The 26,064-nt window shown below is 40.8% G+C and overlaps 1 protein-coding gene across 2 annotated transcripts in view; it reads right to left on the bottom strand.

Annotated features, from left to right (window-relative positions):
* Positions 1 to 238: 238 nt before the first annotated feature.
* Positions 239 to 26,064, bottom strand: part of PALS1 (protein associated with LIN7 1, MAGUK p55 family member) — a 68,206-nt gene continuing 42,380 nt past the window's right edge. For both annotated transcript variants that reach the window (XM_048483984.1, XM_048483985.1), the window contains 9 exons: positions 22,868 to 23,029; positions 21,516 to 21,593; positions 19,039 to 19,222; positions 12,917 to 12,988; positions 9,954 to 10,025; positions 8,508 to 8,675; positions 7,343 to 7,545; positions 4,489 to 4,599; positions 239 to 3,160 (listed from right to left, as the gene is read on the bottom strand). In XM_048483984.1, coding sequence (XP_048339941.1) covers positions 2,984 to 3,160; positions 4,489 to 4,599; positions 7,343 to 7,545; positions 8,508 to 8,675; positions 9,954 to 10,025; positions 12,917 to 12,988; positions 19,039 to 19,222; positions 21,516 to 21,593; positions 22,868 to 23,029 — 1,227 coding nt within the window. In that variant the 3' untranslated portion in view covers positions 239 to 2,983. The remainder of the gene's footprint in view (positions 3,161 to 4,488; positions 4,600 to 7,342; positions 7,546 to 8,507; positions 8,676 to 9,953; positions 10,026 to 12,916; positions 12,989 to 19,038; positions 19,223 to 21,515; positions 21,594 to 22,867; positions 23,030 to 26,064) is intronic.

Here is a 26,064-nt window from a genome sequence, read left to right as displayed (position 1 = left end):
CTGCACTTCCCCAATGCCTTCTGTAGTAGAGAGGGAAAAATGTTTGCAGGATCAAACAAAACAGTGGCTGATAAAATATTGATAGTATTGAGTAGCTTCAGTGCAAATGAACACTTTGAAGTAATTGTGGTAGTTTATAATGTAACAATACTACAGAGGTTGGGCTGCAGTCTTCATTTGACGTTGAATTCCTGAGTGATTATTTGCTGGTACAAGGGAAACACCTTAGCCTGACAGATAAATTTACAGTGATTTATTTGAAGCCTAAAAATATTTTACATTTTTACATTAATGTGCAGTTCTTAACATCTCCAAATAGTGTACATGGTATCAGTCTACAACCTAGGGCTACCCAAACGTCAAGGCTTTTATGCCTTTGTTAATTCTTCATATTAAACAATTACGTTCATGGGTTGTCAACAGGAACCCATTAGCAAAAGAAATATTTCTCGCCACTAATCTATCTAGAAGACAGTTTTACCAACTTTTTTGCTCTCTATAATATGGAATACCATAATATGGATACATTTCAATTCTATTGGCCTTTTTAAAAGGATCTGCGAAGACTCCATGGCAGTCTACCAAAATGTTGCAAATTTGTAACCTGAGGTCAATATGAACATTTAGGCCTTGCAAAGGCAAGAAACAGCTGACACCATTTGGTAGTTTGTTCATTTAAAGGTTATGTTCCAATTAAAATTCAAAACATCTGAAGAATTCAAAAGATAATTAAAGACACAAAAAGTTTTATTGCTTAACATACTGATGGTATGGGGTGCCAATTGCACTATTTCACCATAGATTACAATCAGTTTAAATGGCAATGTCACAATTAACCTACAATATTTTTAAAAATCAGAATTTTTTTCTCATGGCTACTAATACATTTAGATCTCATGAATCAGAACTGTTTCTCTTAAAGGAGGAATAATTCCACACTTGGGTAATTCCAACAAACTTATTAGAAATGCCAAGAATTGAGAAAAGGTCACAGATGTGCACTCTCTCTTCTCTTGCCCCCAAGTGCACGGGTTCCACTGCCCTTAAACACAGCTTTCCATGTCTGTGCCACCATTAACCATGATTAATACGTTTGTAATCAGTTTCAAATGCCAGTTTATAAACTTGCCTTTATTTGCACTCTCCTTAGTTAAGGTTCTGTGTGTGGGGGTAGTTTTTGTGAGACTGGAAAGGCATGTATGAGCCTGCAGCCCATTTCTCATTTTTAAGTTATGTACTACATCTGCAGTGGCCCACGATGTCTTAATGCTGGTGACTAAAATCACACTTTTAAAAACTCACCAACGCATTCCTCTTTTCACCAGACGTACTAGGTAAACAATTACTTGCAGACGTTACAGTGACACATAGTTTATTCTATAACATTTCTCTCTCCTACCCAAAGGCTTTATTGGATGGAGGCACATCTGAGTGATTTTGTGATCTCTTTATCAATTTGTTACAGTGTAAGACCATTTGTGTATAGCATACACAGGAGTGGAGGCTCTAGGTTCTTACAAATTTCTCTTTCCTTTTCCCCTAAAGTGGGGGCATAGATTCCTAACGTTCATGAAATTCTTCCAATCAGTTTGTCAGAACTAGCTTTTCACACACTCCATACATCAACGAATAATATGTTCAGCTATGAAAACTAAAAAATGTATCAATCTTGGTTAGATTTGTTCCGTTGAACCTTTTACAGAAAAATATGAAAACATGGAAAGACAACTAATTCTTCACTATTAGTTATATTCGTGTGTGTTGAAGTAATTCCAGTGTGTATGACTGTGTATAAAAATAAGCTATGACTGAAAACAAAGAAAACTATTAATATTCACATTCAAGGATGCCACCAGAAAGAAACAACAAAACTAATAAATTTCAAAAAGCAGCTATACTTGCAGATGGTTCATAAATGTAATAGAAATAATAATGGAACCTTCAAAGGTAACAGAAATAATAATAATGGAACCTTCAAAAGTATTTCCAATTGCACATAGAGATATGTTGGTCCTATTAAAAAAAAGAACAAGCCCTGTTTCTAATTTAGCAATTCACATTCTCTCACTAGGCATTTTGTTTTACAGTATCAAGGGCAAATAATTTGATTTAAATAACTCCAGTTAGCTACCTACATGACAAACAGTCATGAAACATTTTGTACCTGGGTAAAAAAATACAAGAAAATATTCTGATGTTCATTATCTGAAAGTCTGCTTTCTTGGTTATAAAAGACATTTTACATTATCAGGAAGTAAATCTGTTTTTAAAAATCCATATAAGAATGTCTATTTTCATAAAAATATAACCTTTCCCTTCTAATTTTTTTCTACAGTGCCGTGGGATAACCGTGGCTGCCAACCAATAAATTTAAAAATACCTCATCTAAAATATCAGCTTATATATAATTCATGTTCTGTGAGATTTAGGACTATTTAATAAGCTGTCAAATCTGATTTACAAATAACTGAAGACAAAAAAGTTGAAATATTTACATTGTACATATTTTCTGTTGAAAACTGCAGTGCCATTTGATGATGGAATGTTTTATCAGTAACAAATTCAAGCCTAACAGGGCAATCCCAAATTAAAGTGGTCCTTTTATACCGCTGAGAGAGCATTCAGATTAGTTCCTCTGTCCAATATTCCATACAGGTAAATTCATTAAGTTAACAGTGTTAAATAATAACCAATATTTATACAACTTGCTTCAACTGCCAAGTTTTAAGCAAAAATTCTAAACAGAAAATCTAATTTAAAGGCTAACTCAAATTTTTTTTATAAAGGTAGTGGCTTGTTCAGACCATTCATGTCTGGTCAAAAGGTGGTGAAAGTCCTATATTCTAAATCACACCAGAACTGTCCTCTTTGCGTGATTCCTTTGCACTGATCATTACGTGCTAGAGCTTAACCTGTTATCTAATCTCAGGGATAAGTCAGTCTTCTATTGGCCAAGGCCTCCTTTGCCTTGGAAGTGTTCTTTTTACCGTAGCCAAGAAGATGGGACCCACTGAGGTTCTGTATCAAGTTTGTTAATTAAACGAAGTAGTTCTTGATATGCTTTATCGATATCAGAATTAACAATTGCAGTATCAAAATAATGGCCATTATTTTGTTCCATCTCTCTGGTTTTCTCTATAATTTCTCGTAGTTCTTCAGGCTGAAAGTGAAACCAAAGTAATTATGCTCTCTCAGTAATAATTTATAGATCTCACATCATTAACACATACAAATGTAATCACAGATTGTGCAAGCTGATCTGGAGAAAGCAAGGTATTCTAACAATGGCAGTTCCAGAACTCAAGCATGATACTCAGCCTATTTTTTACTTGAGAGGTTTGGTTGCAATGATGACCCAAGAAGCTGCAGGAAACTGCAGTCTGGAGTGGAAGTTGGCACAGGGGAAGGAGGCACCTATTTTATCATCAAAATCATCTCAGGCTACCAAGAGAAAATGTTAATAAAACTGAGGTAAACAACTACACTATACTATCTTCCTTCCTGTTGAAATGTACTTCCCAGAGAAATGGTCAGCTAATAAAAAAACAACAACTGTGTGTCCTGCTTCAAACAATGTACCCAAAACATCTAAATCAGTAGTACGCACTCTGTGGCTTGCAGAGAGCCACATTTGCAATTACACTCAGTCTAAAGAGCCCCATTTACTTCCATTCCTGGCATGAGTCCTGCACCTTAGATTTGGCAGACTTGGCTATTAGAATATACAAGTAAGAAACCGCAAAAACTTGACACAGATAAAAGGAAGGCTGGGAGAGAAGGCTGTTTCAACACTTGGTGGCAAAATCTGAAATCTGCAGTTATAATCTTAACACTGAATGGCCAGTGTTTTATTTACGGATGTGCTCTAATCCAGTAAACATCCTTGTGGGAATGAAACTAATGCACTTTTGGATGCAAATTTCCTTTGCATTGCAATGCTTACCTGGGGCCTACTGAACTGGTTTGATGAGTTGTGTCAGGAATGGGGTTGTGCATCTGATTCCAGGGCCACCAGAGGTTTTGCTAAACTCATTGCCTGTGACTACACTAAGATTTTTTGTGAAGTGTGGGACATCATCCATACAGGACACCCAACTACACTGCCAAACATTCATAATGTATTATGAGCAGCTTTACACTAATTGTTCTGCGAAAGTGATATATTTTTTAACAAACAGAAACAAATACTAAACAAGGATTGTCAACATGCAGCATGTGTTCCAAAACAGGCTTAGGCAGATATTTACAGCACCCCTGGATAAGAGAAGGAGTGTGGCTAAAGGCATAGGGTTAGGCATGAAATCCTCTTTGCCCCTTGCTGTGTGTTCCAGCTTAGTGCAGTAGAAGAAAATGTTCAACATCACGCTGGGTGTTGAAAATGGATCACAGTATGCTTTAAAGAGAAATTCTCTCACACTTTGACCTTTGAAACGTTTACCAACAAAGCTGACCAACAGCAGTAGACATGTTGAACTACATTAAAATTACCTTTGGATTTTTGCCTTCTTTGGCCAGTAATGCACGAAGCCGCTCTTGAGAAGGTGGCGCAATAAAAATAATATATGGCTTCAAGTCTGAATTACGTAAGCTCTTCAGTGACTGTTGGGAAACGTCATTTGTGTCAGTTAAAATTATTCATATTCACACAGAGCAATGTATTCCATTATTCATATGAATTATCTAACACTAGTACAATTTCAGCATCACAACATTATGATTAGTGAATTTCTATGGTGACTGAAGTGCAAGATGTCTGCGCAGAAAAACTCCGTTGACAAGTTAAACCTACAATTGTAAAAAAAAAAGTCTTTTGGGTTTGGAAGGCATGAGTGATTGTCAAAATGAACTCAGCTTAAACAACATGAACTAGTGTGAGATATGCTATATATGCAAACCTCTGAAAACCAGTGCTAGGAGGCAACATCAGGGGCAGACCTTGTCTTCTATGCTCTGTTCATTGGCTCTCTAGAGCAACTGGTTGGCCACTGTGTGAAACAGGATGCTGAATCATTGGTCAGATCCAAAAAGGCTCTTCTCCTTATGCTAAGAAAAAGATTCGAGTTTCTAATTGTGGTTTTTAAGTAATATATCAGGGTATCTGTCCAAATGTCAGTTACTGACAATGGCAGGAGAGGGAGGACCACAGCTGAGAAATACCAACACTTATACAGAGAAGATTTTCATTATGCATTTTTAATATATTTGTCAATAGGAACTTGTGAAAAGTAACTACTTTAATATTTGCAAGACTCAAAGTTAGGATATCCCACAACCCTACTATGGAGTGTTCTTTTCTTCCAAAGAAAAAAATGTAGGGTTACACACCACTGAAAGGGATGGAAAGCAAAATTTCTCAATTTGTTTCCAAGTGTTTTTGCAGAGTCCTTTTCTGTTTCTCATCCAATGGCACAATTTAGTAGCTAGCAACATATGGCTCATGGATTCTCTTAACAGATAGTTGAAAAGATAAATGTTCTAAGAAGTTACGAGTACAACTGCGGAAAAGTCTAAGGAAGTGCAGGGACCCTCTTCAAGAGCCATTTTCAGCTGTATTTTACAGAAGGATTAACACTGGTGCTTGCTAAGACTCCAAATGAAATGTAAAGTACCTAAACACTCAGGAACATTCCTGAAAAGCTCACCTGGCCATTGCTTCCTGGTATATGTCTCACACAGAGGCATATGGCCTATAGGGATATGGGGTTGCACATGTTCCTGGGTGCATACCTTTCGGTCATGTGGGGGGGCACTGGGCGCCACCCTCATGTGACAAAATGGCATGTGCCCCAGCCACACGCCACCGAGCCCCATCCCCTGCAGAAAAGCGGAGGTGGGGCTTGGCGGTGGGCAGCTGTAGCACCTGCCTGGGCCACTCGCCACCACTGAGCCCCCTCCCCCCAAGCCCTGCTCCCTGGCCACTGTGCAGGCTGGCTTTTGCCCTCTCCAGGCCCTGGGGACAGCAGGAGCCAGCCTGCAGAGAGGTGGGAGAGGGGCTTGGTCCCAGCCCCAGTCTCAAGTCCCATGTGGGGGGGTTGCGGGGGGCACCCGGAGATGATAATCCTTGATACGCTTCTGCCCTCACTCATGCCTTATATACCTGCTATGATCAGCAGCTGCATTAGGTTGAAAGCAGCCCTGGGAATCAAGAGGTAAGTAATTTCTTTGTCACTTGCCTGGATCAAAGACCAGGGTAGTGAGAAGATTTGTACAACCAGTGTGCTATGAACCTCTCCATCAAAAGGCCAAACAAACCAGATTTTAAAATACATTTAGTTGTGTAAACCTGATTCAATGGAAAAACAGCATGCTCCAGAGAGTGATTGTACACGCCAAGTGCGTGAAAACCAGTTCTAGAAAGTAGATCCTTCACCAACATGTTAATTTTGAACTACTGCAAAGCAAAAATTACAACTTGACCACCTATCTGGATTGGGAGGCACCACTGTGTTCTAGTACTACTAGAATAGGTTTCAGAAGGTGGTGCTGGGGTCTTACATAAGGGTACATCTTGTCCCCTATGCTGTTTAAAAGATACAAGAAACCACAGGGTGAGGCCACCTGGGGATTTGGGCTGGGCTGTCACTAATATGCAGCTGACACCTCTATCTTGTAATTCCAGCTGATTCCAGGGAGGCAGCAGAAACCCTGAACCAGTACCTGGAGGCAGCTTTGGAGTGAATGTGGGCTAATAAATTGAAGCTTAATCCAGAAAAAAGGAACTGCTACTGGTGGGAGGAAGGTCTTACCCAGGGTTTAAGGTGTAAACCATTCTGGATGGGGTCCTATCTCCCTTGAAGTACCAGGTCTTTAGTCTGAAGGTGCTCTTGGACTACTGCTAAATAAACAGGCGGCAGGTGTGGCCAAGAGTGTTTTTTACCAGCTTCGACTGGTTAGCCAGCTGGTCCCGAGCTTCAAATCTGTATATCTTTATGATCAACGTATGTGAAGGACCACCTAATCCCTTACGAACTTGCTCAACAATTATGGTCATTGTCAGAGGCCCTGCTTCTGAGATTAGATGGGTGGCAACTAGGAGAGGGTCTTCTTGGCACCAAAGCTCTTGAACTCTCTCGCCAGGGAGATTTGTCTGTCCCTTTCTGTTGCTGCCTTCTGCCAGCAGGTGGGAATGTTCTAAAACAGTCTTTCATATTTTATATGTATTTTTTCTGTTTTAAACCTTTTAAAAGCTGTTTTAATTCCGTATATTTGAGAGAGGGGTTTATTATAATGGTTTTATAATGTATTTTATCATTTATATTGAAACTGTTAGCCATCTGGGTAGCACTCATAAGAGCAGAAAGATGGGATATAAATTTTGTAAATAAATAAACTTTGCTTATACCTGTGTATGAAGATTTAAGAGACATATCTTTCCAGAATTGATCACTTGCCGGACAGAGTCTATGCTGGTGCCATACAAATTCTTCTCAAATTCACCATGCTCGATAAACTTCCCAGCAGCTATGTCAGCCTCAAATGCTTGTCGTGACACAAAATGGTAATCTCGGCCAGCTACTTCAGTGTCTCTCCTGTTCCGTGTTGTATCTAAAACCAACCCGCCGAAAAAAAGACAGTAAATGTAGACTATTAGTTCTTAGAGACTGAAACAATGTAGAAAACATTTTCGTAAGCTTTTATAAGGGAAAGTTAACAGCTACTTGAAAAGGAATCTCAGCAGAATATTCTAGTGTTAAATGAACAATGTCAGGCTTTAGTTGGTCATCCAGAAAGGCCTGTAAGCACTACTAGGCTCAAAATAGTTACAGAATTCTCTGCAAGGTGCATAGCACATGTGCAGTCATGCAAAGACATACTGCCCAAAAATGTATCACATGAAGGAAGGAATGTTATATGCAACTGAAACTCCAGAGGCATACAGAAATGACAACTGTATCTGTGTAAATGAGGACTTAATCAAGTTACTGATAGTAACCAACATTCTTGTGAAAAGGGCTAAACAAAAGATTTCACTTTGAAGTACCCTCATATTTACAAAATACAATCTTCTTAGCAACACACACATCCTTGTTTTGTGATGCAGTGGTTAAAGTGCTGGATTAGAAACTGAGACCCAAATTCAAATCCCTGCTCTGCTGTGGAAGCTTGCTGGGTCACTTTAAGCCAGTCACACATTCTCAGACTAGACTACCTTACAAGATAGCTTTGAGGATAAAATGGAGGGGAGGAGAATGATGTAAGTTGCTTTGGATTTCCACTGAGGGGGAAAGTAGGATATAAATGAAATCATAGCCTGAGTGTCCCTGTGTAGACGGTGGTGTTCCAGACAGCGAAAGAGAATAGGAGAGAGAGAAGATTAAGGTTGTACTTGACCGGAGGCACTGGGAGGACCTGAGCCCCTGCAGTGGAGAATTGGCTCGGCATGCTGAGCAAAACAATCTGAAATGCTGCCCTTCAGCATGCATGCTGGAGGCTGCTTACCACAGCTGGTGGGGGTTTGTCTTCAGAACCCAGGACCAGTGGTAATGTGTTCAAAATGTCAAACTTACGAGGAACTGCAGAAGCAAACCGATCAGCTTCATTACTCATTAGCCTCTGCCGCAGTTCATTCTGGCCACAGTTCTGTGGGCCAATCAGGACAATAGGTCGTTTCCTATTTGCTGGTTGGTGATAAAGGGACATTTCCTCATAAGTCAAGATCTCCTCGTTGTCATAATCTTCAGAGAGAAAGACAAAAATAAAATGTGAATGTTCTTCCCACAGTGAGCATTAACTACCATGACATTCAGCAGGGAGGAGCTGTAGCTCAGAAATGGGGTAAATCATTTATATGCACAAGATCTCAAGTTCCATCACTGGCACCTTCAGTTAAGTGGATCCACATGCCTGGATTACATAATTCAAGTCTCAGATAATGCCATATTTCCATATTCATTAGGGCTTGTTCTTGAGTCTTTGAGAATATCAGGCCATATTTTCAGGCCACAAACATTATCTGGGGTTCTAATGTAAACAATAGCTATTTTCCTCTTTTTCCTCGGTTTCATGTGGCATTTTATACATCCATGAGCTTGGTCCTGCCTAGATTTCCGTGGCTGTAAGGGGAGGGGGGATTACTTGTACTGATTTCCTCCTTCTTGCAGTTGCCCCAAAGAAACACTTAAATAACTACTTCTGGGGGTGGGAGATCCCCAGGGGGAGCTTAGTGGGAGAACTAGAAGTCTGCCATGGAGGCACTACGGCATTACCAAATCCAAGCACTCCAGAAATCTATGTGAGATCCAAGCTATGATAATGACATCTTGTGACAAAGATTGTAAATTAGTAAATTTGTAAATTAGAAAAATTGTAAATTAGCTAATTATGAAAATAGACTTCTATTAAAATAATCTAACGCACTACTCAACTTGCCATTTCAGAAAGTATTTCAGTGACCATTCTCTAATACTGAACAAACAGAAATGGCATCTAACTCCTTCTAGAACTGTACATTCCTATTACTCCTTCCATATGCTCTATATATCTTATGCAGTTTTCATAGCATCCTATTTATTTTAGATATTTGTATTACCCAAAGTCCCAGCAGCTTACATATAAATAAAAACACACACTAACAAAAAATCGTGATAGCAAACAAATGTAAAATAATATATTAATGTAGTCATTGACTATGGTTTTGCAGTTAAGTAACTATACAATCCTAAACAGAGTTACGGCCTTCTAAGTCCACTGAAGAAAATTAATTGAACTGTAACTGAAGTTTCTTAATTTCTTGCTTGTAAAACCAATAAATACCAGTTATAGAAACAAGTGAACTATATTTTTAATGCGTAGAGTTGGATCCTACAATCTATTCCACTGCCAGAAATTTTTTCTTTTGCTGGAAGAGTCTCCTTCCACCAAAAGAATATATTGATGCCAGAAAAACACACTAGTAGGAGTCAAAACTAGGGGAGAAATCCAAAACAACCCTGAAATCATTTGAAATACCTTACCATCATTTTTATTGGCATTATATAGAACTTTTTTCCGTTTCTTTTTGTTTTTCTTTGCACACCAAAGTTTTCCTAGAAGTTTAAAAAATAGGCATATGAGATTCAAATTGGGTCAAATATTACAACCAATGCTTTTCTTGATTGGCAGCTATAATAACTGGAAGATCACATTCATATTACATCCAAATATCACACAATTGTCAGCAAACAAGCAGGTCCATAAATATTGGCACTTTGTACTTGCTTTTCATACCAACACTATAAATCTCTTACCATAATCTCAGTGTTAATAACATCACTTTACAAAAATGAATGATTCATTATTTTGATCATATTTATCAAGGCTGAATTCCTGGATAACATCATCATGACAAAGAATGAAAGGCCCATGCTAATACAATTGAAAGGTTACCTGGCCCTGATCAAGATCAGCCCCAGAAGTCTATAATGGTATGTTTTATCTGGCTCTTTCTGAGAACAAAAGAGTCCATTCTAGAGCAGTATTTATATTCTTATTTTGTAAATAGTTTGCCTTTTTTGATGAGACTCAAGGCAGATTACAACATTTAGCAATGTAATAAAACTGTAGAAGCAGAAGGAGAAGGAGGAGAAGACTAGTTGGATTTATATTCCCCTTTCTCTCCTGTAAGGAGACCCAAAGGAGCTTACAAACTCCTTTGCCTTCCCCTCTCACAACAAACACCCTGTGAGGTAGGTGGGGCTGAGAGGGCTCCAAAGAACTGTGACTAGCCCAAGATCACCCAGCTGGCATATGCTGAAGAGCGCAAGCTAATCTAGTTCACCAGATAAGCACAGCTCAAGTGGCAGAGCAGGGAATCAAACCCGGTTCTCCAGATTAGACTGCACCTGCTCTTAACCACTAACCACTACATATAATGAACACTTTAACTCAACTGGATTACAAAGCTGGAAAACAATCCAATAAAAACAGTAAAAGACATGACACAAAACATGGAAAAACTGGATTACAGAATTTTTTTAAAAATGAAGTACAACCAACAGTGCCATAAACTACACTGTTGACTCTTTGTAAGAGTGTCCTCCTGAACAGTTTCACTTTACTATGGTCCTTTTTATTTTACAAAATTGTCCCCCCTAAACAATTCCATTTTATACATTTTGCAGAATAACATAGTATGGGAGCCTTTCTAATCTATGTAGGTAAGCGATTCCACAAGATGGGAGCCACAACAGAAAGTGATCGGGTATGGGCCGCTGCTGGTCTTACTCATTTGCAGGTTGGCACTGTAACAGAAACGCAACACATTAATAGCACAAGAGTGCCACCTGGAGTGTCTGGGATCTTGGACCCTTACAGAGTTAAACTAAAATGACCCATTCTCTTCCATGCCTCACTGGAGCATCTTGGCAGATTTAATCCCTTTTGGACAAAGGACAATCCAGTTTGGGCCAGGTCACCTATTTGTCAAAGAAGTCTAGAGTCATTACCAGGTGCTTGAGGGAATTGGGACTATAATCATATGACTCTGATTGGTCACAGCAGTCTCTAACATCAGAGATGGAACTTTGCATGGGATTCACTGAAGCCAGTCTACGAAAGGAGACTGGCTTAGGTCAAATTCCATTTACCGCAAATATCTGGACACTTGGGATTTTCCCTTGTCTCTAGTTTGCAGTACCCTGTGGAAACGAAAGCCATGGGAAGATGGGTAGGACTCAGCAACCCCTTCAGCCTCGTTAATGCAAGAACTCTGCACATGATCTGAAGAACCTGCTACAGCCTAGGTTATATGTGTTTAGCTTAGCTAGTTCAACTGTATTGCTTTTCATCTGAACATCTATGTTCTGCTATTGTGAGTATTCTCTGTACTGTGTTTTTAATCAGCTTTGGAATCCAATCACCTTTTTATTTATCTCCCTCTCTTTTATAATAAACTTTTTTTTAAAAAAATCTATTTTGGCTCCAGTTAGTAAATTTTATTTTTCAGGGATATTTCTCTTAAATCTGTGATGGCAAACCTTTTCGAGACCGAGTGCCCAAATTGCAACCCAAAACCCACTTATTTATCGCAAAGTGCCAACACAGCAATTTAACCTGAACACTGAGGTTTTAGTTTAGAAAAAATGGTTGGCTCAGAGGTGTGCTTTACTCAGGAGTAAGCTTGGTGGTAGTCGGTGGCTTTGCTTTGAAGCAACCATGCAATTCTTCCAACGGGTGAATCATGACCCTAGGAGGGTTTACTCAGGAGCAAGCCCCATTCAGCAACCGAGCTTACTCCCAGGTGAAGGATCGTGCTTTAATGTATTGTCGAAGGCTTTCACGGCCGGAATCACCTGGGTGCTGTGTGGTTTCCGGGCTGTATGGCCGTGTTCTAGCAGCATTCTCTCATGATCCTCTGAAGATGCCAGCCACAGATGCAGGCGAAACGTCAGGAGAGAATGCTGCTAGAACACGGCCATACAGCCCGGAAACCACACAGCACCCAAACGATCGTGCTTTAGTTCTTCGCATGAAAATCAGTGGGGTTTAACAGCTTTTAACAGGGTTACCTACACTGCTTCCCAAAAATAGGTCTTAGGTTTAATGCTAATAATCGAGCCCAGCAGCCCAGGCCAGAGTAGATGTGTGTGTGTGTGTATGGGTGACTCTGTTTGCGCGTGCCCACAGAGAGGGCTCTGAGTGCCACCTCTGGCACCCGTGCCATAGGTTCGCCACCACTGATATAGACAAGAAATATAGAGTCGGATGCTGTCGCTATGTTGCTTCTAGATCCCTGTTTCACCAATGGGATGGGGATATGCTGCCAAAGTGTCAGCAACTCCCCTCCTTAAACCTCTCCCCTCCTTAAACATGTTGAGATAGCTGTGAATAAATAATATTTTGACCTGCCCTGGGAAGAGCCCAAAAGACAGGTTAAGTATTTTTTCCTCTTTAAACATTAGGAAATTATTGCAGACATTTCTTCAAATGCTTCATTTACCTGATTTTTCTGGTTCTTTATCTTCCTCTATAGTTTGTTTCATGGCTTCCCTTTGTTGCTGGAAGCTTTTTCCTTAATAAAAATACAAACACAAACATGATTAGCAATGAAGGCAATTCTAATTTTCTGTGACAGAATACACGAATGATTTTAGGATGACTGTATCTCAGAAGGATTCCTATATCAATCACATTAAGTACACAGAAGAAGGTAATTCCACAGCAGAGTGCCTCATAACAGCACTGCACTAAGATAGTGTAACGATTTAACAACCATCTGTGACATTTGCAGATGCAGCTCTCCTCCTAGTTCTTCAACGTACCTGATGATTTCAGATATCCATTTTGTGACACAACTAACACAAGGTACCTTATCAGAGCACATTTGCTCCAATACTTTAACCATGCACTAATTAACAAATTCACCAGCAGTGAATGGTCTACCAGTGGCAGCAATACAGTTAGCAACATAACTGGCCCCCACTGTAGACAGGTTCTCCCAACCCTAAGCCTCCTAAGAGTACTTCTTCTCCCTTAGCCCAATGGGCCACTTACCAGCTCCTGCAATCACAGATGCATGAGAAGACTCTCAGCTGGAGTGGGTGGAGGAGGAGAGACAGAAGCAAGCAAAGTAAGAAATCAGAGCAACCAGCTCTTGTTGAGAAAGGAAGAATGCTTTTGCCTACAGCAGCGACCTCACCAGTAACCCTGGAAGGTTCTTGGAGGAACCTTGTCGGGTGAAGCCTCTAGAAATGTTCCGTATGCAAAATACTTTGTATCCTTTTTTTTTTTTGCAAAAATGCTAGCCCTTTTACTGTCCTTTCCCCAACCTGTTTTGCAAAAGCAGGCCAGACATCTCCTGCACTCATTCACACAGCTGCTTTATCTTCCTTGCATATATATATATATGGGTGAAGAGGGAGTGAAAAACCTGAGTGGTATAGGTATCTGAGTGTTGCTGGCTAGCAAAGCACCCAGAATGGCAAAAATTCTAGTATGGAGATAAGACCAAGAGGGGGCTGACTGTCCAACCCACAAAATCTTTTCTACACCTGTTCAACACACCAAGAGTAGTCATGGTGCGGATGTTAGTGTTGGTCTAGGATCTAGGAGACCCAGATTCCTGTTGTGTTATGAAGTTTGCTCGGTGAGCTTGGGCCAGTCCCTTCTCAGCCTAACACTTCATTCAAGTTGTTGTGAAGATAACATTACGTATTCTGTCCTGAGCTCTTTGGAGGAAAAATGGAATTAAAATGTACTATGTAAACAAACAAAAGCCCGATTAGTTAACCTTCTCTGACATGGAAGAATAAGAAAATGTACCCCAATTCTTTATGTTAAAGAAAATCTAACAGCCAATATTAATAACATGTTAAATCAATAACAGGTATCCGTATTGTTAACCAGCTTGACAAATATCATTGGTAACAGCAGTGAAGTAGAAGGATTTACCCAGAGCAAATCAATTCTCAGCCACTCCCTTGTTTCTTGTTGTCACACTACTGGGCAGTTGTTTCCCTGTATTTATTGGGTAGATAATTTTGAGAAAGGGGGCAGGGCGGCAGTAGCACTACAACTCTCCCAGTCAGTGCTGCCATTTAAAATTATGGGTCAGTGAAGCAACAGAATAACTGATTTGACTAGTAAATATTTAGCTAAAAGGGGAAGTGAAGAGAATCGCATCAATAGGGAGAATCACATCTTTCATTCTTCTCATGGACAATCAGTTACTTCTCCCAGTCATGTGTTTTCACAATAAGCTACAAGAAGGAAGTACAAATGAAACCCTATTTACTGGGTCTTATACAGAAGGCTGAATATCAGCTTCGCATTACGTAGAGGCAGCAGTTATGCAACAGCCTCTCTGAATGCAGGACTCATATATGGAAAAGCAGTAACAAATCTATGTATACATAGTGCATAGTTGCAACTTTAGCTGTAACAGCTTACACAACACCCTAACATGATTGTGTTGGCAGCCTGACAAGCCACCCAAACAACTCTGGAAAACGTACAGCTTGGGAATCACCAGAGGACAATATTGATGGTGTCATACTGGTAACTATTCTCTCACAAAAATGGATATACTGAAAATCCTTAACAGAATGCCCTTGAATTGGCAGTAAATATATTTCTGCACAGTTCTATGCATAATGGAAAGCATTTACTAGCATTTGCCTTGCATTTAGTAACATTTACTAAGCAGAAGCTTCTCATCAGCCAGGATGGTTAGAGGGACTGAGATGGGAGTTAAGAGTTTTTTGCATAAAACAGACTACTTCATTTATTTATTTTAACACTAGATAGATTTCTAAAAACATTCCTCTGGAAATGAACTACATCGTTCCCACCTCAAATACTTTCAATTAAGGTACAGACAAGCAAACAATACATCTTGAATTTTTCCCTCAGAGTCTCCCATGAAGTCTATTGTTTTCAAATGATTACGCCAGCAGATCTTCAAAGGCACTTAACCGTATTGGTTCTGATGAGATATTTAACCCTGCATTATTCAGATGACAATGGAGAGTCCTCATGGAACAGTTCTCCTTTAATGGACTGAACCTGCTTGACATAGCAGAGTAAACAGGGTGTGCACTGGTACAAAAAGTTTAAAATACACAAAGGGAGAAACATTTTCTGTTGGCAGTAATAGCTTCAAGATAGTATTTTAAACAAAAAATAGGACTAAGAAATAAAATAAGAATAATGAACAAATATAAAATAAATAACATAAGAATAATATAAAATAAGAATAAGAAATAAAAGGCTGCATGCATAGGGAAATTTCTAAATCTAAGTAAACTGACAAGCAGATTACTTAACATCTACATGTAAGAACAAAATACATCTCAATTTTGAAAAATGGGTACATGTAGCTTATATAATTGTACTGTGTTTATTCTGGTAGTTCATAAGCTTCTATGTAAAAGTAATTTTTCATCTCAAGCACTTCATAAATTATATGAGTTTGATCCATTGGATGTTTCCTCCCACTCAGACAACGTGGGAACAGGAAACTAAACTCTTTAACACAGAGAAATGTGAGTTATAAAAACCTACTTTTCTTCTTTTTCAAATCATTTAGAAGAAGAGAAAAAGAGTTTGGAGTTACACCCCACCTCTCTCACCTGTAAGGAGATTCAAGGTGGCTTCCTCTCCCCAAAACAGACACCCTGGGAAATAGGTGGGGCTGAGAGAGTTCCAGAGAACTGTGAGTAGCCCAAAGTCACCCAACAGGAATGTAGGAATGGGGAAACAGATCTGGTTCACCAGGTAACAGTCTCTCATGTGGTGGAACAGGGAATGAAACTCAGTTCTCCAGATTAGAGTCCACTTGCTGTTAACCACTATACCACACTGGCTCTCCTTAAACATTGAAACATACATGTATACACATGTATTCTCCCACATAAATCCATAACTCCTAAGGATAATTACTGGAAAATTTTAATGACAACTTTGAAACTGTCTACCTGGTCTAATTTTAGCAATAGCACCTATATATAGTTATTAATTTTATGAAACAACAATTCTTTAACAATAGAATATTTTCTGCAGAAAAATAAATGTTCAAAAAAGTTCCACCTCACATCTCTGATGGGCAGTCCAGTCGGGGTGCGGGGGTTGGCAAAGTGGCTCCTGGAACAGAACTGGGTCACACTGGAGCATTTGCCCACCCTGCTAATGCAAGTGGCATCTACACCAATGGGGAGGGCAAATACAGAGGCAGGTGGAGCTCGACTTGGAAAAGCTGCTGACTGCAGAGCTGTGCTGGTCTAAAGGTGGACGCTGGCACGGCTGGGAGCGAGCTAGGGGCTTCTGGCCTGGGAAAACCCCTGGCTTCTGGCCTGGGAAAACCTATAACTTATACCACCCAAAAGGGTGGAATAAGTTTGTTTGGCCCATTGGAAAAATTTCAGGCGGCCAGGGTTTTCTTATTTTCATTGCTTCCTCATGCCACCTGGAAGTCTTCTGGAGGTGGTGCTGTGGTGGCGTCATCCCTGGCTGCCGTGGCCTCTGAACTGGTCTGCAAAGCCATAAATTATACTCTGTGTCTGTCTGCACACTGCCAAGTCACAGCTGACATACGGCAACCCTGCAGGGTTTTCAAGGCAAGAGATGTTCCGAGGTGGTTTTCCATTGACTGCCTCTGCCTGGGCTCAGACAGTTCTGAGAGAACTTTGACTGGCCCAAGATCACCCAAGCAGGCTTCATGTGGAGGAGTGGCCAATCGAATCCTGCCCTCCAGATTAGAATTCACCATTCTTAACCATTATACCACCCTGGCTCTCCAAAACTACTCTCTGGAAAATATTAGACATCAAGATGCTTATCTGCTAAAAGCTAGCTATCAAAACAGAACACGCCAGTGGCAAGAAGAAGCAGCTTCTATACACCAGGACATGCAGCATGATTAACCACCAAAACTATAAGCATGACTCTTGCAGCAGGTACGTAAACATTTTCTTCTCTTTCCAAGAGTATTTGTGGTACCTGAACCATGATTGGCTGTTGAGTTATTCCGGAAAAAGGGGAGAGATCAGTTGAAATGCTTATCGTGAAGAGGACAATAGAAATTAGTATCTTACTACTATAAGACCACAAGAAAGAGCCTGCTGGATCAGACCAGAGTCCATCTAGTCCAGCACTCTGCTACTTGCAGTGGCCCACCAGATGCCTTTGGGAGCTCACATGCAGGATGTGAAAGCAATGCCTTCTGCTACTGCTGCTCCCGAGCCCCTGGTCTGACCTGGTAAGGAGAGAGCATTTTTGGTGATGCTAAATGACTGTGGCTTAGAGTAGATGGTTGTGGAACCAACCAGGGGAGAGGTGATCTTACATCTAATTCTATGTGGGACCCAGGACCTGGTACAGGAAGTCAGTGTTGCTGAGCCGATAGGGAATAGCGACCACAATGCTGTCAGATTCAGTATCTCTGCATGTGAGCATGAAAGCAAGTGACAATTACTATTGTAGTTACATTCGCCTTAAGAAGGGGCAATTTCTCAAAGATGAGGGGGATAGTACACAGGAAGCTGAAAGGGAAAATCAAGAGAGTCAAAACTGTCCAAGATGCTTGGAGATTATTAAAAAACACAGTAATCAAAGCTCAGCTGGAATGTGTTCCGCAGGTTAGGAAAGGCAGCACCCAGTCCAAAAGAAAGCCACCATGGTTAACAAGGGAGATTGAGGAAACTATCAGAAAAAAGAAGATGTCTTTTAGAAAATGGAAGTCTAGCTTGACTGATGAAGAATACAAGAAGGAACACAAATGGTGGCAAAAGAGAAGCAAGTTAGCTGTAAGGGAGGCAAAAAAGGATTATGAGGAACGCATGGCTGCAAACATCAAGACCAGTAACAAACAGTTCTTCAAGTACATCAAAAGTAGGAACCTGAACCAAGCTTCTTAGGAGGCGAATCCGAGGAACTAGTGAAGATAGTGGTAGACAAGGAAGAAGTTCTGGCAGCCATTGATAAACTAAATGCTACCAAATCCCCTGGCCCAGGTTGCATTCACCCAAGAGTTCTTAAAGAGCTCCAGCATGAAATTGCTGATCTTCTCACTTTAATATGCAACTTATCTCTGAAGACTGAAAGATGACCAATATCACACCAATCTTTAAGAAAGGATCTAGGAAATTACAGGCCAGTCAGTTTGACATCTGTTCCTGGGTTCCCCCTATCTATCATTAAAGATAAAATTATCAAACATGTAGAAAAGCAAGACCTGCTGAGGAAGAGTCAGCATAGTTTTTGGAGAGGCAAGTCCTGCCTTACAAACTTACTACGTTACATCAAACTGACTGGACACGGAAATAAAGCAAAAGTAATTTCCAGCAACAGACTTTTTAAAATGCATCAGGTCTGTGACCTCAGCTGCCACAGTAGTAACTTCTCCTGCTGTCATCCATTTGAAGAAAGGAAGAAAGTGGAACTATGGCATTTAGGGGTATCAAGTCAAAACATCAAAGACTAAATGTTCTGTTTTCTTTGCTTATACGCCAGCAGAATATGGCTCACAGTCCAACCCACAGTAACAGCCTACAAGTTTACAAAGTATTTTGAACAGTCATACCAGAACTTTTTTTGTAAATAGGTAGGCATTCCATAATAAAATACCTGGCACAAGGCCTGCCAAAGGCTGGTTTTCCTCATCTCCATCTCGATAAGCCTGCCACCAGTTTGGGTCTTCCTGGCTGATGACATGGAGTATATCTCCCTTTTGAAAGGATAGGCCTAGCTCTCTGCAAGGGACATAGGGGTCATCAGATGGATCATAGTCAAAGTGAGCTTTCACATGGATCTAGGAAACAAAAAGTATAAACACTAAAATAGACCAATAGGTTCAAGGATGTGTACCTGGTACATGTTCCTTATTGTATACAAAAATAAGGCTTGCTCATAAAGGACAAAGAGTTCACACACCAATGTAAAAACAAGCAAACAGTATAAAAGGCAATTAAGGTCAGAAGCATTCAAACACTATCCCATGCAATTAAGATGTAAGAATAAGCTTTAAATGCAATAACAAAAAGGTGTGATTTTAAATACTTTTGTAGTATTTAAATAACTTTTAAATAAAATAAATATTTTCTTTAGTAGAAAATAAAAAAAATTATTACACATGTCTGTGATTCCCCCTCCTGTCAATAAATCATTCTGAGAATTAAGTCTAAATCACGGAGCCATTTCCCAAATCTAACCTCAAATTGTGGAATCCAAACCTGAGCTACAGCACCTGATAGCAATTCATTGCCATGTATTTGAAGGGCTAATTCTGACCTTTAAGGCCCTCAAGAGCTCGGGGTCAAGGGATTGCCTCCTCCTTTACAGTCCAGCTCACCAGTTAAGATGCTCCTCACAAATCCTGTTCTCTGTGTCCCCAAGTTGCAGAGGTGAGGCAGTTGTGACTGAGCACACTACTTTTTCAGCAGTGGTGCCTCACCCATGGAATTTCCACACCCCTGCTGGCACCTACCCTGCTCTCAGGTGCCAGGCCAAAATAATTCTTTACTCAGTCTTTTAAGGAAACAATGTGACATTTCAAAAATTGTTTTCACTGTGTTTAGACTAAGGACTTTTATGATGATAATTTTAGGCTCCTAATGGTTTAAGCTCTTTTTATGCTCCAGCTGGAGTTTTTAATTGCTCGTTAATTTTAATTATTTTTATTCATGTTTTTCATGTTTTACTTTGTGAACTGCCTCATGTCAATCTTTGGAGAGGTGGTATACACATTTTCCAAGTAAATATTCATTAATCATGTCAAATGGAGAATGTTCCCATGAACATAGCAAGAAGTAATGTATCACCATGAGAATACTAGAACTTCTATATGATTTGGCTGCAAAAAAATTGCATCAGTAGATTTAGCCATATCAACTGTAAAGAGGTCTTGAAAGAATGAACAATTGTCTGGGGGAGAAGGGGACAGCAGTCCTCCAACTTCTTCATTTGAAGGTACGTATGATGAGGAAGGACCCCTGCATCTTGCACACACTTCAAATCTTAAATTATCACTGAGTTTCAGGTACTTCTCAGTGCACATGATTAGTGAGAGGCTTTTTCAACACAATCAACTTATAACAAAAAGAGGGGCAGACGGATAATTTCACTCTTTCACCAGATTTGCTCACAATAAACACTACTAATTTCTGACAATGAAAGGGTCAATACATTCTAAACATAGTTCAAAATATAATATTTTGAAGAAACTCATTCACTCATTCAATTTTTAACCCACCTATTCCTAACCAGGCCAGGCTCAAGGCAGCTTACATCACAAATTACCATTAAAATTATATATTACAAACATTAAAACCTTGCAGAGCAATATTTTAGGGGCACCATAAAACAGAAAAAACGCAAGCAGGGAAAAACTAAAGCAACAATAAATGGAAAATAAAAGAATAATTTCAGCAACAACTAAAAAAAGGAAAGGAAAGGAAGGAAGGGAAGGGAAGGGAAGGGAGGAAGAAAGGAAGGAAGGAAAGGAAGGAAGGAAAGGAAGGAAAGGAAGGAAAGGAAGGAAAGGAAGGAAAGGAAGGAAGGAAGGAAGGAAGGAAGGAAGGAAGGAAGGAAGGAAGGAAGGAAGGAAGGAAGGGGAAAGGGAAAGGGAAAGGGAAAGGGAAAGGGAAAGGGAGGAAAGGAAAGAAAAGGGAAGGAATGAAAGAAGAAAAGGAAGGAAGGAAGGAAGGAAGGAAAGGAAGGAAAGGAAGGAAGGAAGGAAGGAAGGAAGGAAGGAAGGAAGGAAGGAAGGAAGGAAGGAAGGAAAGGAAGGAAGGAAGGAAGGAAGGAAGGAAGGAAGGAAGGAAGGAAGGAAGGAAGGAAGGAAGGAAGGAAGGAAGGAAGGAAGGAAGGAAGGAAGGAAGGAAGGAAAGGAAACTTTAAGAAAAGGAGTGGGACCTAGCTAGATGACTACTGTTGCTGCTCTCAGCCACAGACCTGGCAGAACGTTTACACTCAAGTTTTCAAAAGTTAGTTTGAAAATGTAACATAACAAAGAAAAGTGAATCTTCTATATTACATCAAAAGAATACAAAATACACATGCAATTCAGTATCTTATATATTGTAAATATGTTAAAAATCACATACCACTGTCTCCTTCGCAGGTGGTGGCTTGTTCTGCTGACTGGGAATCAGCACAAATGTCAGAGTGCCATGCATGTCTGCCTATGATAAAAAGCAGATTCTTCAACAATAGCTTGCAATTTTTGATGTAAGGTATTTGCTTACAGTGATCAGTAACTGGTGTGTATGTGAGAATAATTACTGCTCTTGTCAATTGCTAGTTTCATTAGAGCATGCTTTAGTTTTCTAGCCCCTTCCAAGGATGTGCTACAGAAACTGACACTCCCATGGGAATCTAGTATGTGTGAGAAACTGCTTTACTCAGAAACTAGCCTGGTGGAGAACAAAAAAGCAACAGCAGTGCACTGTGCCAATGTTAAGGGGGACAGAACGTCTGAACTGGTGGATCTTTGGGTGGATCCAATAACCCAATTCTTATGTTCATTCAGTGGGAAATTTGACACCTCTTTGAAATAAGCCAACAAATATCTCATATTTTTAGCAAACTAGAGGGCTCAGCCATGATTTTAGATCAATAGTCGAAGTACAGTGAAAACAACTTAAACTCACATAAAAAGTTGGATGATTATATTCAAGACCTAGAGTTCTGCTTAAATAAAATGATGCCGATCTCCCAGAACATGATGTCAGAGAACTTTCATAGAAGAACAAGACCATTAGTAAAATGTTCAGACCTAAAACCCAGTAAAAAGGATCAAACATCTCTCTACAATCTTGCCATTTGAACATGACATGCTGGGCTACTCAAATGTCACCTTGGAGGATGCAATAAGACATACAGGAGGAGTCCGATTGCTAGACATGAAGCTGCCCAACCCTATTGTCACAAATACTGTACAGCAAAACATACAGAGTAGTGCTTGAACTACTACTAACAGATTTAAATTCACAATTGGCAGCGTGATAATAAGAGGCAACTTCAACTAGCATGACAAGAAAAGACCCAAACAGATGAAATGCTAAGAGCACCACAACTGGGTCTTCCAGTGTTTTTAGAAGTCTAATGGCTGCTATACAGGGCCCTGCTTCTGAGTGGAATCACGGTACTGGAAGGAAAAGAAGTTCAGCCCTTCTACTCACAGTTTCACTCACTGAAATCACATTCACTTTCACGTTGTGAATCATGACCTCCCCCCCCCAATTTTTATCAATGTTCTTCTTTTCTATGATTGTCAGAATCACTAAAAGAGGATCAATATCAGTTAGAAAACTGTAGGAATGAAAGGATTAAACCTCCTCTCCCTAAGCCATAGTCTCGATCAGCAAGAAGTGGATGTTACCTTTTGAAATGCTTAGATTTGATCTCAGTTCTCTCAGAATCATGTTAGTTTAGGCCTTTAACAGATTCCACATACCAGTAAATCAAAAACTTCATTGACATCTTTTCCACGAATTTCAATTCCATTAATTTCCAGAACTTCATCACCTTCATGCAGCAGCCCACTCTTCTCTGCTGCACCTCCTTTCACTATTCGACTAATGATGACCGAATCCATTTCATTGCGTACAGTAGCACCCTGCAGAATTTAAAAAGTGACTATTTTAACAAATCACAAATATCCTCCAAGTACAAATTCACTGGCTAATTAACTTGCTTTGGAGGCCACTATTCAACTACACATGTCAAAGTTGTAAGGCACAGGCTTTCTAAAGGGGAGATGATAACTTCTGTGGACTCCCTTCCTCTCATTATAAACCCGCACTTTGCCCCTCAGACTGCACCTACGGGTTCAGTTATCTAGCTAACTAGCACGAACAAAATGAGATGGGGGTCACCCTACTCAATTAAGGTACTTCCCCAAGCCATGAAAAACTTCATTTACTATCTTAGCTGTACAGAAAATAGCTAGATGAACACACAACTGAGCAAGTAACTGCACATAACTAGAGATAGGAAAAGCAATTGAATGCATTAAAACTGAAGAACTTCCCTTTTTAGGCAGGGTAAGGTATGATGCCCTCCCTTCTTTGGAGTAGGAGGAAGTTTTATGGTGAGCATCCAGCATTCTTTTCTTACTCTGAGGGGAATGACATCTCAGCATGGAATGTTAAAAAAAATTCCATTTCATGTGGGAAGGCTGACAACTAATTTGATTGTTACTAACTGTTGCAGTATCTCTGACTAAAAGCTACTTCAGTCAACTAATGAAATGTATTTGTAATGTGTAGGCTGAAGCCTGCATGGTTGTTTTGCAATATTCCTCTGAAGAGGCATTTATGTAATACACAGGTAAAGTTGCTGCCCTGTGAAAAGAATGAGTTGTGATGCCCTAGGAAGAATAAGGACTAGCAACTGGCATGCTACAATGATACCTGAGTCACCTGCTCAGTTTGCTAGACACCTGATTCCCTATTGAACAAACAATAGTCTAACTGTCCAGGGTTGGGGCCAGAGCCCCTCCCCGCACCTGATGGGACCCCCAATGCAGCAGAAGACGCGCCGTGGGGGAAGGGCAGCGACGCCCACAGCTGCAGCAGGCTGGCGTCCGCAGCCTCAAAGCAACTGGCTGAGGCGGGAGGGGTCGGCGAGGCTTCCTGAGTCCATTGGCGGCATACTGAGGCCTCCATGAGGCTAGGAGCAGGGCCGGCCAGTGGCACAGCAATTTCTCCAGCTGCCCGTCCCAGGACCGGGTTGGTGCTGAAGGGACCAGCTGTCCCTTGGACAGAAGAAAGGTGTTTGGAGGCAGTGACAGACCAGCCAGACGACCCCTGACAGCCGCCCAGGGAGGGGACAGTACAAAAAGGATGGAGCCCAGCTCAGGAGCAGGCAGGGCTTGCCCAAGGGGGCAGGCGAGCAAAACTGATTGGAGGGAGGGGCTGGGGAAAACCTGACGGAAAGAGGAAGAGGATAAAAGGGAGGAGGATGAAAGGGGCAGGGTGGTTGTTGAGAATGGAGATGGAGAGCAAGCATTGAGAGAGGGGAGGGAAGTGAGAGGGAGTGAGGAGCGAGAAAGAGAAGAACAGGCGAGGGAGGGGAGAGGCCGAGCCAGGGGAGGAGGGGAGGCTAGCCCAGAAGACATGGCAAGGATGAGGGCACAGCAGTGTTAGCACCCCCCCCTCACCCCAAACAAGCTTTGGGCGAAAAGGCTGCTTAGTGTTAGCTGCTCCCAGGACAGCGGGGGCCAGGACAGGTTGACCAATGCCCAAGCAAGGGAAGGAGGGAAGAGGCCCCCACTGACGGGGCTGGGGTGGGGCTTTACCACACTAACCTTCCTCAAGTATGTTCTCAGGGCCTTGCTAAAGAACTGGCTTTAGGTTTGAAGGTCAGGCTAAAATGTCAGAGCTGGGGAGAGTTCAGTTTTTGATTAGATTTTAGGCAGAGTCGATGAATTTACAACTCAAGGTATTCCAATTCAAAGTAAGGTTTGATGGCTCTCCAGCAGAAGAACAGAAAGGGTTGTGACTACATCAGCTAGGGAAGAAAGGAATCAGGAAAGCTAGCACTTGCATATGCTTTATGAGCTAGAGAACAGGTATGTCTTCCCAGGGCTGTGGGTTTTGTTATCCAGATAGAAACTGTAGAGGCTTCAGGAAAGGTGTTTGTTGCTATGCATAGTTGACTAGGTAGCGGGATGGAGAGGAATGTTGCAAGTAGAGGTCCCTCTTTTAGTATCAAAGTCCAGAATCAAGATTTGGCATCTTAGTCTGAACTGTCTTTGATACCAATACAGAATGGTAGGGCACATTTCAGAAACTGGCCCCCGTGTCTTGCCATTGGCTTTCATGCCAACCCCAGCACTGGCACATATCTTATGTAACGGGACAGATGAGGGGTTGAACAGTTACATAAATAGCAAATAAGTGTGCATTCAATAGAATACCTTGTATCACACACTTCTACAAAGAGAGTTCATCAGGTCATTGTTCTTCAATAGCAGCATGTAGCAGGGCAGAAGATTTAAAATACAACAACTTAATTAGTTACAACAACTGCTTTATTAGTTGAAGAGTCTTGTAGCTTAATCCACAGTCTCTTGCTTGGAATGGAATCAAATAGCAGTTTGAGATCTTCTTGTATCTAAGTTTCCTTATGAACTTTGGAATGAGGGGGAGTGGAGGGAAGTCATATGTCAGACCCTCTAGTCAGGGAGATGCCAAGCATAGATTGAGAAAGGTGTAAAACAAAATCTACCACCTTTGGAATTCAACTACCCTTTTCCTTGTTTCTCTCTTTTATAATAAACTTTTTAAAAGGCAATTTTCCTGCCTTTGCTTAGTACAATTTATTTTTTGGAATATTTTCTTAATGTTTTCCCCACAGGCCGCTAGACTGCATAGACTGCAGTATCACCACTGAAGAGCATTACGCTCATCTACTAGTAACCTTCTGGAGGTTCCTGGCCCAAAAGAGATTTGACTAGTCTCAACAGGTGCCAGGGTTTTTTTTGGCCCTGGCCCCTGCCCTGTGGAACTCTCCGGCATTTGAGACCAGGGCCCTGTGGGATGTAGTATAGTTCCACAGGGCCTGTAAGGTCGAGATATTCTGCCAGACTTGAGGCAATATGATTAAGTCAACTATCTGTCCTCCCTTTTCCTTCCCCCTCTTTATTCC

Source organism: Sphaerodactylus townsendi, linkage group LG02, assembly GCF_021028975.2.
Source record: "Sphaerodactylus townsendi isolate TG3544 linkage group LG02, MPM_Stown_v2.3, whole genome shotgun sequence".
In the NCBI taxonomy this organism is placed as follows: Eukaryota; Metazoa; Chordata; class Lepidosauria; order Squamata; family Sphaerodactylidae; genus Sphaerodactylus; species Sphaerodactylus townsendi.
The sequence above is the reverse complement of the archived record's forward strand: the minus strand, read 5'-3'. Positions and strand labels throughout refer to the sequence as shown.